General features: G+C 38.0%; 1 protein-coding gene across 7 annotated transcripts in view; it reads left to right on the forward strand.

Annotated features, from left to right (window-relative positions):
* Nucleotides 1-12,365, forward strand: part of SLC10A7 (solute carrier family 10 member 7) — a gene marked incomplete at both ends in the record, with an annotated part of 243,271 nt that overhangs the window by 194,002 nt on the left and 36,904 nt on the right. For 5 of the 7 annotated variants that reach the window (XM_079712728.1, XM_079712726.1, XM_079712729.1 and 2 more), the window contains 2 exons: nucleotides 4,649-4,814; nucleotides 5,952-6,003. In XM_079712728.1, the coding sequence (XP_079568854.1) occupies nucleotides 4,649-4,814; nucleotides 5,952-6,003 (218 nt within the window). Of the gene's footprint in view, nucleotides 1-4,648; nucleotides 4,851-5,951; nucleotides 6,004-12,365 lie in introns of all 7 variants that reach the window. The other 2 variants (XM_079712724.1, XM_079712730.1) reach the window with 2 other exon arrangements.

Below are 12,365 nucleotides of genomic sequence, written 5' to 3' on the forward strand. Positions count from 1 at the left end.
TAAAGCATTTTATATTTTTTAATTACTTAGTCCTCACTACAACTAATATTATATCCATTTTAGAGATGAGGCATAGGGAAGTTAAGGAATTTGCCCAAGATGACAAAGTAAGAAGCTCCAAAGTCTGTACCTTGAACCCCTACGCTATTATTCCCTCAGGAAATAGAGGTCAGAGCTCTGCTCATCCACCTGACTAGCTTTTTAACATTTTATTCAAGCTGTTTGGGGTCTCTATGCCCTTGTTTACAACTGTAAATTGAGCAGGATAATATCTGCACGACCTTGCTCCTGAGAATGGAAGTAAATAATAGAGGGAAAGAATTTTTGAAAAGTGCAGTAGATGATGGGTGCTTCTTGTATTCATCTATTATTATTGTTTCTACTTTTTTAGAAAGTGTACAGATATTATTTTGAATCTACTCAATATTTAATAAGCGTTACATAATTGGATTTGATATCATATCCCTTACTATACATTTCAACAGAATGTTAATAAAGAAACAAAGCAGCTTATGAAAATGTATGGATTCAGTGGAATAGAGGATAAAAATTGAAGATAACAAAAAAGATGCAGACTCACAGATACAGACAACAAACAAGTGGTTACCAGTGGTGGGGGGGAGGGGTAATATAGGGGAGGGGGAGGGGAGGTGCAAGCTGCTGGGTGTAAGATGGGCTCAAGGATGTATTGTACAATACGGGGAATAGAGTCAATATTTTGTAATAACTGTAAATGGAAAGCAACCTTTAAAAATTGTATTAAAGTTTAAAAAAATTGTTTTTAAATAAAAACACATGAAAAAAATAATCTTAAAAAAATTAAAGCCACCTGAAGAAATTTTAAAATTCAGACTTAACATGAAAAATTATCCATTATATATCCCCACTCAAAAATCAATTTATAAGTATAGAGACAGAGTAGAAAGTAAAACATAAGAAAATACCCTGAAAAAGAAAATGAAGAAAACAAAATGATGGCTGTTACACTTCTCACTTACCTCTGCATATCAACCTTCTTCATCTAAGATGTGTTATTTTTCCAGGGGTTCAGCTTGGAGGTCATGCAGTAATTGACATGTCACTCAGCTTATTAGAAGTACAGGGATTCAAATTTTAGTTTCCCTTTAACCTTTCCTTGTGCTTAATTTTAAAAAAGAAAATCAAAATGTAGAAGGTGAGACAATAAAATAAAAAGTTCCCTGAGGAGAATTTTTTTTCCCCTTCTCTCTCCACAGGGAAAAGCAAAAAAGTCATTTAATTTTGAATGCGTGCGTTTCTGTGAGCTAGAGTTTAGAAGAAAGTCATTTTGGCTAGGAGGATGCAGGATGCAGGATTTGGAGCCCATGTTTCTTGCCTATTGAAAGAATCCTAATATACTGTGAGACTTTGAGCACTTTGTAATGAAGAAAGAGGTAATAAGGTTGACTGAGTCAAATCACAGGTTATAAAGTTGATTGATGATTACAGATTTGTCTTGGTTTTTAAAATGGCTTTGACTTTCGAGTTACACCTCATTCATATTTATTTGTTTATTTTGTCAAAGGGCTTGATGGTAGTAGAAGAAGACGGTTTTATTGGGTTGGCCACAAGGTTCATTCGTTTTTTTCTGTAAGATGGCTCTAGTAGCACTTAGTTGTCTTTACCTTCATTCGAAACAATTTTGTTAGATTGTGTGTGACAGCTGTCATATCAGCATGCATTTAAAAAAAAACGACTTATCAAAATTGGTGAACTTCTGTGTAGCCATTTTAATATTGAAGATGGAAGAAAAAAAGCAACATTTTCAGCATATTATGCTTTATTGTTTCAAGAAAGGTAAAAATGCAATTGAAACGCAAAGAAAGATTTGTGCAGTGTATGGAGAAGGTGCTGTGACTGACCGAGCATGTCAAAAGTGGTCTGCAAAGTTTCGTGCTGGAGATTTCTCGCTGGATGATGCCCCATGGTCAGGTAGACCAGTTGAAGTTGATATTGATCAAGTCGAGATATTAATTGAGAACAATCAATGTTATACCACATGGAAGATAGCCAACATACTCAAAATATCCAAATCAAGCGCTGAAAATCATTTGCATCAGCTTGGTTATGTTCATCGCTTTGATGTTTGTGTTCCACATAAGTTAAGCGAAAAAAACCTTCTTGACCATATTTCTGCATGCAATTCTCTACTGAAACGTAATGAAAACATTCTGTTTTTGAAACAAATCATGAGGAGGGATGAAAAGTGGATACTGTACAATAATGTGGAATGGAAGAGATGATGGGACAAGCGAAATGAACCACCACCAAGCACACCAAAGGCCGGTATTCATCCAAAGAAGGTGATGTTGTATATATGGTGGGATTGGAAGGGAGTCCTCTATTATGAGCTCCTTCTGGAAAACCGAGCGATTAATTCCAACAAGTACTGCTCCCAGTTAAACCAACTGAAAGCAGCACTTGATGAAAAGCGTCCAGAATTAGTCAACAGAAAATGCATAATCCTCCAACAGGATAATGCAAGACCACATGTTTCTTTGATGACCAGGCAAAAACTGTTACAGCTTGGCTGGGAAGTTCTGATTCAACTGTCGTATTCGCCAGACATTGCACCTTCAGATTTCCATTGATTTCTGTCTTTACAAAATTCTCTTAATGGAAAAAATTTCAATTCCCTGGAAGACTGTAGAAGGCACCTGGAACAGTTCTTTGCTCAAAAAGATAAAAAGTTTTGGGAAGATGGAATTATAAAGTTGCCTGAAAAACGGCAGAATGGTAGTGGAACAAAAGGGTGAATATGTTTTCAATAAAGTTCTTTGAAAATGAAAAATGTGTCTTTTATTTTTACTTAAAAACCGAAGGCACTATTTGGCCAACCCAATACTTTTGGAATTGGGATCATACATTCTATAAACTATTGCAAAGAGCGGACTCCTGTGTTTTTAACTATTATATATTAAAACAAAATTGGAGGACAGTATCAATTTCAATAACTGTGTAATTTCCATTTATTTTATTTCCTAAAGAAGTTGGGTTGCACTGAATTGGACCAGTTACCAGCTTTATGCTACCAGAAACAACAGATAATGAAATGACCTTTTAAGTGAAGTCTCTGTAGCCTTCTATTAAGCAGCTACCCCCATGGTGACATATCTGAACATGGGACTATCTGGGTCCCTCAGGCACCAAAATTTGCATGCTAATACATCAGCCCATAATACTATGTGACAGAACTCCTCTTATTTCTCTCTACCTCACTACATTTACACTTTACAGAAAGAAATGAACACTAGATAAATTACTGTGGTTTCGGATCACTTGTGCAAAAACAAAACATGATTTTTTATAAATTCAGCTGTAACTTTAATTACAAGATCTACTTTTTAAAAATATTTAACCGCTATTTATCTCTCTATATAAAACCCTCGTTCTCCTCCCACCCCACCCAACCTTCAAGGTGCTGCACCTGTACTTCCTGTCAACTGGTCAGCTTTCTGCCAGGACACCCTTTTTCAACACTTGTTTTACTTACTGAGTCCTTGAGATCGGAGGAAATCGATCCAATAGTCGTTTGTTCACGGGTTCTCTGGAGAGTCGTTTATTTGTTCTTGAGTATCGGTGAAGGCATGCCTCATTGCGAATGAAGCCTTTTTAGTGACAGAGTGGAAGATGACAGACCCCCATCAGCCTTGTCAGGAGAAGTTCCCTGACCTCATTATTGCTAATGGATCATGGTAATTCAGCCTGTTGTGAAATCTCATGTTCAATTATGCAGGATAATGAGTGACTCAAAACTTAATGTCTCTCAACTCTAGTCTTCATTATCAGGTTTGTTCAGCTTCTTTCAAAAGCCAAAGGGTTTAAATAGAGCGGTTCACTTTTATATCCAAACTTAAAGTTATCGCCATTGTTCAGGCGGTCCTGATTTGAAATATCTGACTTGATTTTAAAATATGAGAGGATTGCCAGATAACTTCATATTTCACTCATCCTTTTGTAGGAAAGTTAGGGCAGGTTTATTCATTTTTAAGTGTTAATTCTGGAATTCTAAAAGCATGCAAATGGCATTTGTCTTTGGATTCACAAAAACTCTAGATATTCAGAGTCTGAATTATTTAAACTCCCACAACACATGCACTTTTGCTTTTCAAGCATGAGTTATAATTTAATTAAAAACTTCTGGTGCATTGCTAGCATTTTAAATATTAATATGTTCCATGGATCATTTTCGATTATCTACTGTCTTGAAATTCTTGAAGATGTCAGATTGTTAAGATTCCCAAAGTTGCACTTGGAATTGTCCATCGAGGCAAAGGGGACTGTGATAATTACACACATCCATTAGGATCAGCAGAAGAGATAAACTTTGGGGAGGCTTAATGGGCATGTCTCAGTGACAGCTAGCAAAGAGCATTTGGCATGATTAAGGATGGATTTGAATGCAGTGGAAAATATACTGTCCTTATGGACACCAGTGGAAGTTACACTACAAATGTTAAATTCCCCAGGAGAAGAGTGGTGTGGCAGGGAAGCTTTGAAATCCCCTATGGCCATCCTCCAAATTATTCTCCTTCCTTTATGTCTTTCTGCTGTCAGAATCATTTTGCAATGCCCAGTTCAACTCCCTCCACGTCTGAAAAGAGGCAAACTGTTGGTCTCTGTGTTTCAGATTGTCCAAAGATACATCAAGGACTGGCTTGAAAGAAAGAAGCCTCCTTTTGGTGCTGTCAGCAGCAGCGTGCTCCTCATGATAATCTACACAACCTTCTGTGACACGTTCTCGAACCCAAATATCGACCTGGATAGATTCAGTCTTATTCTCATACTGTTCATAAGTAAGTTGGAAGGTGGGATACCCTTGCTATTCCTCAGCCTCCTCAATAGCAAAGCAAAGCCATCTGTGGTCCCTAAATTCATTGCCAATATTCATTTGCTTAGAAAAGAATACTTCCTTTTGTGTTGCATGTACGAACTCAGTGACTTTATCGTATGTATCTGTTCTTTAAAAAGACATCAGTTATGCACTTATGACATAATCTCCTTTGTTTTTTATGTCCGATTTACAATAGTTGATGCCAGATGAAAGAAGCCATAATACCTGTCAAATTCAAATGCTAGATTGAGCACTTTTTTGCCAATTTATTTTATTGTAACTTGAAGCTAATCCTACCCTTTATTGTGAATTAAAAGTGGGATGTATAATATATGGTACTGTTGTTTTCTAAGTATAGTAATTGGCTGCATTGGTTAAAATGTGACTATTTACATAATGTTTTCTATTAAAATATACCCAAGGTCATATCATTTCATTTTAAGAAGCAGCAGGCTATAAAATGCAAGTAACTGCTAGGGTCCAAAACTAACCTTTTGTTCTATTTACCCAGTAATACCAAAGACTACTTTGGTAATTATAATATCAAAGGATGTTTTGTTATTAAAAGCAACATGAGTCATTCCAAAATATATGTTGTATGCTACCACATTTATGCTATTTGCTATTTTTCATAGTACAAACCAGCTCTTCCTAAATTGAACAAATAACCAAACTTTAAATCAAAGAGGGTTTTAGAGTCACCCTGAGTAGCAAATATCATAGGTTATATCTGAGGATATCTTCACTAAGAACAAGTTGAGGGACTTCCCTGGCGGTCCAGTGGTTAAGACTCTGCGCTTCCACTGCCGGGGGCCCAGGTGCGCTTTCACTGCAGGGGGCCCGGGTTCGATCCCTGGTTGGAGAACTAAGATCCCGCATGCTGCGAGGCATGGCAGAAATAAAATAAAAAGAACAAGTTGAGTCCCACTAGTTTAAATGATTCTGTCAGTTTAGCAATGTGTGTGTGTTTCACTTATTCGTTTATTTTTCTATTTGAATTCCCATAAGTTTCAGATAAAACGAAGCATACCAGTAAGTATGCTTCAGATACTGATTTTACAGTGCTAATTTAGATTTAATCTTTTTTTTTTTTCTTCAGTCTGTTCCATTCAGCTGAGTTTTATGCTTTTAACATTCATCTTTTCAACGAGGTAAGTGATCTGGTATCTCTTGTTGTTAATTTCCTAATTGACGAATCATGCTCTTTACTTGGCTTCTAGGCCCCTACATTCTTCTACTTGGTCTCCTGTCTCCTGACTGTTGCATCTTGCTCCTGCCGCCCTCAAGTTGTAGAAGTTACCAAAGGATCTGTTCTTGGCCCTCGTTTCGTTATTCACATTTTGTGCTTAGGCAGCCTCCTCCGTTCTACTGGCTCGGGCTCTCAGCTTCCTGCTGATGAAGCCTAGACCTTCCACTGCACTGTTTTCTGGAGCTCTGGCACTGCTCGTCACTTACCATTTGGATATCTTCACCTGACTGTCTTAACAAGACCTCACACTCAAAATATTCAAAATGGAATTAATCTTTTTCCCCAGTACTTCCTCTTTCTCTCGTATTTTTTAATGCAACTACCATCCACAGAGTTACTCAGACTGGAATCCTTCACATTGTTATTTTTTCAATGTCTTGATCCTACCTCGGTAATCATATTTCTTGTGCTTTCCAAGCCTCTTCCCTAATTCAGGCTCTCGTTGCCTCTTTCTCCTTAGACTATTGCCATGCATGTCGTACTGTTATTCTTCATTTCCAGACTGAATTTTTCTTGTGTATTTCCTACTGCTTCCAATAACTCAGAGTCCTGATAATAGGTCTCCTGTTCAGAGACCTTCAATGGTCAGTCAGTGCCTGCAGAATGAGGTTCATTTTGGGGGGCCAAGTGAACCACTACTAGCATTCACACTACCTAAGCTTTAGATTGAGGTAAAATCTTTTCTGTTCCCTGGAAGAACCTCAAGCATTCTCATTTCTGTCCCTTGCTCAGGCTGACCCCAGGTCAAAATTCGTCTCCATGTCCTAGTCCATCTTTCCTGTTCTTAAAGCCTCACTTCTGCCACCAGTATTATACATTCAACAGATATGACTTAAGCCTTTGGTAGGAGAGAGTTACCCTAGTGAATACCACAAATAATGATTTTGATCCTGTATGAGTTTATAGACTAGATATATGCATTGGTAACTGAGTGTTCTCTTAGTGCGACAGTAACACAAGCTGGAGTCAATTCAAAGAAGAAGGCACTTCCAAAGAGAGTGGTAGAACAAGACTCCATGGAAGAGATGGGATTTGACATGAGTCATAAGGAATAGCTAATTATTCAGCAAACAGAGATGCAAAGAGGGAGTTCTTGGAAGAAGAAAGAGTAAAGCAAAAGTAGACGTGCAACACACACACACACACACACACACACACACACACACACACACACACACAGACCTGGTGGAACAATAGGAGTAGAGGAAAATTAAAAATAATAATAGTCACTGGAAAAGTAAGCTTGGGCCAGATTGCAAGGGCCTTGAATGCCAGGTGCTGGCAATGAGCTGCCACAAGGGAAGGGACCTGTGTTGTTTATGGGGCCTGAAATAGCGTCAGAGCGTGGATGGCTCAGGCCTCACATTAGGCACTTGGCTCTTAGAGCACTTGCTATAGCACGAGGCCAGTTGTAAACAGTCAATAAAAATTTATTGATTGGTGTAATTTGAAGCATTTTCCCAAGCTTGTGGTTGTGATTTATGAAGTAAGAGTAGAGCCTGGAGCCATTAAGTCACAGAGAAAATGTGACTTAATTGGGTAAGTCTGAGACTAGGAGCTATTTTAAAGTTCTTTTTGTAAATGGCTTGTTACGTCACCTTCGAAAAGATGTTTGCCTTCTGCTGGCTGTTTGTTTGCTGGTCCTTGTGGCAGAAGTAATCCTCAGACCCAGTCATCCTATCATATCAGACTGTCAGTGACTGAAAAGTTCCTTGAAAAGCACGGAACAGCCACTACTGGGATTGCTGAAGGAGGGCTGGGGGAGGGGAGTATCACAAGTAGTTGAATTCGAAGTGAGAATTTTCAGCATGGAGTAGGCTGGACTTTCATAAAGCCTTGAGGTTTTGAGGCCCTTCTATTCTGCCTTATTCTGCCTTCACTAAAGTTCTGTTGTGTTTTGAACTTGCTTGGCCCACTGCCAGACATGCATGTTCTTTGGTAAACAACAGAATATGGAGTAGCTGTAATCGTGCTCCTGGGTAGTGTTGTGTAACCCCAAAATATGCCGTTAAAATTTGGAGATGTTTCAGTTAGACAAAATTTATGATATTCACATTCTATTTTCATGCTGGAAGACCCCATAGCACTTGAGGATTTTATTGGAGGAATGAAAAATACCAACATTTATTGAACCCTACTCTGTGCCAGGCACTGTGCCAGGGATTGTGCATATGTTATTTTGTGTAAGTCTGACAGCAAAAGACTAGATTACTATGCATTTTTGTTGCTATTTTGAAGATGATGACCCACACTTAGAGTAGTTTAGGGACTTGCCTAAAATCAGATTTTAGTAGTTTAGTAACTTACCCAAAATCAGATGGCAAATACTGCACTTAGAACTGAAATTCACTTCCATTTGACATTTCCAAAAGAATTTACCCGTACTTTTTCCACTGCACTAAACTACTTCAATTAATTTTAATGTTCACAATACTCGTTTTGGTTGGGGAATTTGTAGAGAGCATATAACTGGATTCTCCAAGTTCACACACACACAAATTAGTCAAAGATACCAAGAGTTAGAACTAGGACCCATTGGTTTATTCTTTGAGTTCTTTTCTTTTCCTACTTTTTGTTCCTTCCTTCTTAAAATTAGTGAAATTGGCCTGTGGTGGGTTTTTTCTTTTCTTTTACTTGCCAATTCAGTAAAGCTAAAACCAATCCAGATATCCAGAGACAAAAATCTCAACATAGAAATCAGTCTGTCTTTTTTTGTACAGCATGCCACTGACCTCTGATGGTGGAAGTTTAGCATAAACCAGGAGAGGCCCAGCCTAGAAAATTCAACTTCCCTGCAACACTTGTTTACCTGGTTAATATTTCTTAGGTTTACAGACCTGACATGTTACCATTGTGTAACATGTCATTGTGTCTGGCAGGGGAGACTCTTCTACTTTGAGTATTTAAAATACATTTGAGAGTTGTTATTCTGTGTTCTCATTTATCTATCCACAGAAGAGCATGGGGTTAAAAATTCCAACTCTGGAGTCAGACAGACTCAAGTTTCAATCCTGTTTAATAACTTTGTAACTTTTGTCAGTTTCCTCATTGATAAAATGGAGATAGTAGTAGTACCTATCTCATAGGGTCATTTGGAGAATTAAGTAATACGCACATAAAGCCCTCAGCATAATACCTAGTATATAGTAAGTGCTCAAGAAATGTTAGCTACTGTAAAATATTTGTTATATCACAGTAGTGTATATTATTTCAAAAACGAATTACGGAAGAGAGAGAATTAGCATTTCTAGTTTTGCAGTATATTCTTTTGGACGTTTCTCTGTCACAGTTGCTAGGAATGGCAAGTTGATTCATCAAACCAAGAGTCCACTGTCCATAGTGACCTAAGCTTTCTGCAACTTTCAGAAGCTTCAAAGGTAGAAGAAAAAAGTTGGAAAAGCTTAGAAAAATAAAGCAGTAATTGGGAGCCTTTTAAAAGTATATATAAAATCGTTTGGTAGATTGATAACTAGAGTAATAGAAACCTGGAGTGACAAAAGAAACTATTAAGAAAGGAAAAGGAAGAAAACAAATATAAATATTTGCATTAGGTGCTTTAGCCCTTATCAGTACATTTTCAACCAGATGTCTCATTCAGCCTCAGGCCATAGCCCTGGGAGGGAAGGAGGGTGACCTGGAGGGCAGGAAAGGGAGAAAGGGAGGGAAGGAGAGAAGAGTAGCATTGTTATTCCTGGGAAGTCTCGTAGCCATTTCAGAGATGGGCCAACTAAGCCAGAGCTCTGGGTAACTTGTTTAGTGCCACCCAGCTGGTGATAGACGAGGTCTCCTAAAACGAGTAAAGACAAAAATGGGACCTAATGAAACTTAAAGACTTATGCACAGCAAAAGAAACTATAAATAAGACGAAAAGACAACCCTCAGAATGGGAGAAAATATTTGCAAACGAAGCAACAAAGGATTAATCTCCAAAATATATAAACAGCTCATGCAGCTCAATATAAAAACAAACAAATAAGCATCAAAAAATGGGCAGAAGACCTAAATAGACATTTCTCCAAAGAAGATATACAGATGGGCAGCAAGCACATGAAAAGCTGCTCAACATCACTAACTATTAGAGAAATGCAAATCAAAACTACCATGAGGTATCACCTCACACCAGTTAGAATGGGCATCATCAGAAAATCTACAAACACAAATGCTGGAGAGGGTGTGGAGAAAAGGGAACCCTCTTGCACTGTTGGTGGGAATGTAAATTGATACAGCCACTATGGAGAACAGTATGCAGGTTCCTTAAAAAACTAAAAATAGAATTACCAAATGGTCCAGCAATCCCACTACTGGGCATATACCCAGATGGTATATACCATAATATACCATTATGGTTTCATAATTCAAAAAGACACATGCACCCCAATGTTCATTGCAGCACTGTTTACAATAGCCAGGTCATGGAAGCAACCTAAATGCCCATCGACAGACGAATGGATAAAGATGTGGTACATATATACAATGGAATATTACTCAGCCATAAAAAGGAACAAAATTGGGTCATTTGTAGAGACATGGATGGACCTAGAGACTGTCATACAGGGTGAAGTAAGTCAGAAAGAGAAAAACAAATATCGTATATTAACACATATATATAGAATCTAGAAAAATGGTACAGATGAACTGGTTTGCAAAGCAGAAATAGAAACACAGATGTAGAGAACAAACATATGGACACCAAGGGGGGAAAGCAAGGTGGGGGTGGGTGATGGGATGAACTGGGAGATTGGGATTGACATATATACACTAATATGTATAAAATAGAGAACTGCTGTATAAAAAAAAATGAAATAAAATAAAATTTCAGAAAAAAACATGAGAAGCCCAGGTAAAGATTTTTAAACCATGTTCCGTTAAAAAAAAAAAAAAAACCACACAGGTACAGAGGTTAACAAAGGAAAGTATTTCACATGGAAGTTTCCCCCTGTAAAAACAGTGGGCTTAGACGGGAGTATCTCAGAGGACCTTTTCTGCTGCACATTCTGTAATTCTGCTAGTAAAACCTTTTGACATGTTTTCCTTTGTGGGTACTCAAAGGAAGGCAAAATAAATATTATGTGGAAAATACTGAATGAAAGCTTTGTGAGAGAATAAAAAGACCAGTTCAGAAGAAAAGGAAATAAACGTCTTGAGGGAAGCCAAAGTAATCAAAAGAATTATAAACACAAGATAAAAAGAAAATCAATATTAAATAGAGATAAGGTAGAGTTCGAAAATAAATAGTAATGCGATTCCTTTCAAGAATGTGAGCAGACACAGTAGAGATGATAATCACTGAAAATAATTATAGTCATTACTGCTTAATATAAGGTACGGGATGCTTTGTTTTTCTGTGTGTTGTCACGACTTCTCACCATTTAACCACCCCTGAACAGAGCATGGGTGAGGGAGGGTTAGTTACCAGGATGGCTGCTCTCATCCACTAAATTGTGTGGTGATTTTGGTTATGGTTTTGAGTTTTTATAACGTTCTTCTCAGAAGGAAAACTTGTCTTCACAATTTGGGGCAGCCTCCTTATTAGCTGTGTGACTTGAGGCAACTGTGCTTCAAGATCCCTTTTCGGAAAAAACAAGACAAAAATACTGTTACCATATAAGGCTGTTGTATGAAGAACGAAGAACTGGATGCAAAGTGCTTAGAAAATTGCTCAATAAATGTGGACTGCAAATCAACTATACTTCAATTAAAATATATATATATACATATGATAGAAAAAAATTTCTTTAAAGTTTACTGCTGTGGTTACTCACCATCCTCATCCTCTTCCTCCTCATCTTGGATGGAAGGTTAAGTGAGCACGTGCTCTGCTGGCTTCTCCAAGATCTGTGATGTGGAACAGTCTCTTACTGTAGACATAGAGTATAAGTCAGCCCTATTTAGGTGGAATATTGTTTTTAACCTCAAACATTCCATCTTTACCTCCTGATTCTCTCTCCGCACTGAAGGGCTTTGTGTCAGTAGGACCCTAGGGCAGTGTTCCAACCCACATCAGGCCAGATACCTCCCCGTGTGGGCTTACCTTCGGTCTCCTTACCCCAGAGCAGAGGACAAGTAAGCATATCTTGCAAACATCCTCTTTAGCCACACTGGAAATGCTGCTCCAACATGGCAGCCAGCGCCAGATGAAATCAGAGCTTTCTTGGCCAGAGAGATCTAGACACATTAGAAATGGGTCAAGCAGAACAGCGTTCACCAAAGAAGAAGTGTATTGCCGGACTCCCTTGGAAGAAAACCAAACTGCATAAATCCAGA

Source organism: Hyperoodon ampullatus (genome assembly GCF_949752795.1).
Source record: "Hyperoodon ampullatus genome assembly, chromosome: 1".
Lineage (NCBI taxonomy): Eukaryota > Metazoa > Chordata > Mammalia > Artiodactyla > Ziphiidae > Hyperoodon > Hyperoodon ampullatus.